Raw genomic sequence first — 917 nt, 5'->3', positions numbered from 1 at the left:
AACGGATTAATTCCACGGTACTGCGTAACTCACTCCATGTTATCTCGCTCAACATTCAGCTGACATCAGAATGTATGCTGAACGTTGGGCAAAAAGTACTTCCTCTGTCCGAAAAAATAAGCGGGTCCAAACTCAAAATTCAACCTTAACATCAATATTCATATTTTTCAAGCTTTGATTGGCTTAAATGGAACCCCGGTCCAAGCGGGTTCGACCCGCGGTCTTCCCGCGTAAATCGGTGGTGTCTAGCAAGAGTTACGACGGGTTGCGTAGGACTCCTCCCCGCATTATACATTTAGCCCTTCGCCAGCAAGTCAGATGACCTCCGCCGCCGCCGCCAACACGCGTAAGCGTAAGAACCTCACCCCAGCCGAGCGTGCCGAAGTTGTCGCGTTCTTCCTGCGCGTTAGCAAGGAGCTGCAGCCTCCGATCGGTGCCATCCCCGAATGCGCAGCCAAATACGAGTGCAGCGTTGACCAAATCGACCGTCTTTGACGTCGAGCGGTCCAGAACATCAAGGCAGGACATCCTATCAACTACGACAGCGGAAAAAAGGGTAGAAGCGGTCGTAAGACTCGCATGACAGAGGAATTCCGCCACGACCTCAACCATGCCATCGAACTTATCCTCCTCGGAGCCAGAACCGATATTCGTACTTTGGCGAATACTCTCGGTATTCCGAAATTTACCAGACTACAATGCTAATGACTTCGGTTTTTTTGCTTCGATCCAATCACTGCCGTACAAGAAGATGGCACACACGATTGAAGACCTGGTCAACAATGTTGAGGAGGCATTCAATCAGCTGCAGTACAGCACAATTTGACCGAGTTTTCGTCACACTGCAGTCGGTGCTTCAGGCATCGATGAACGTAGATGATAGTAACAAGTATACAATTCCTCATCTAGTAAAGGAT

The 917-nt window shown here is 49.4% G+C and overlaps 1 protein-coding gene across 1 annotated transcript; it reads left to right on the top strand.

Moving 5' to 3' along the window:
- Positions 1 to 318: 318 nt before the first annotated feature.
- Positions 319 to 705, top strand: PPTG_25019 (hypothetical protein; the record flags this gene model as incomplete). Its single annotated transcript, XM_008919159.1, has 2 exons — positions 319 to 433; positions 503 to 705. 2 exons carry the CDS (start codon positions 319 to 321, stop codon positions 703 to 705), a joined length of 318 nt encoding a protein of 105 aa, XP_008917407.1.
- Positions 706 to 917: the final 212 nt, after the last annotated feature.

This window comes from Phytophthora parasitica (assembly GCF_000247585.1).
Source record: "Phytophthora parasitica INRA-310 unplaced genomic scaffold supercont2.539, whole genome shotgun sequence".
Taxonomy (NCBI): Eukaryota; Oomycota; class Peronosporomycetes; order Peronosporales; family Peronosporaceae; genus Phytophthora; species Phytophthora nicotianae.
The sequence above is the reverse complement of the archived record's forward strand: the minus strand, read 5'-3'. Positions and strand labels throughout refer to the sequence as shown.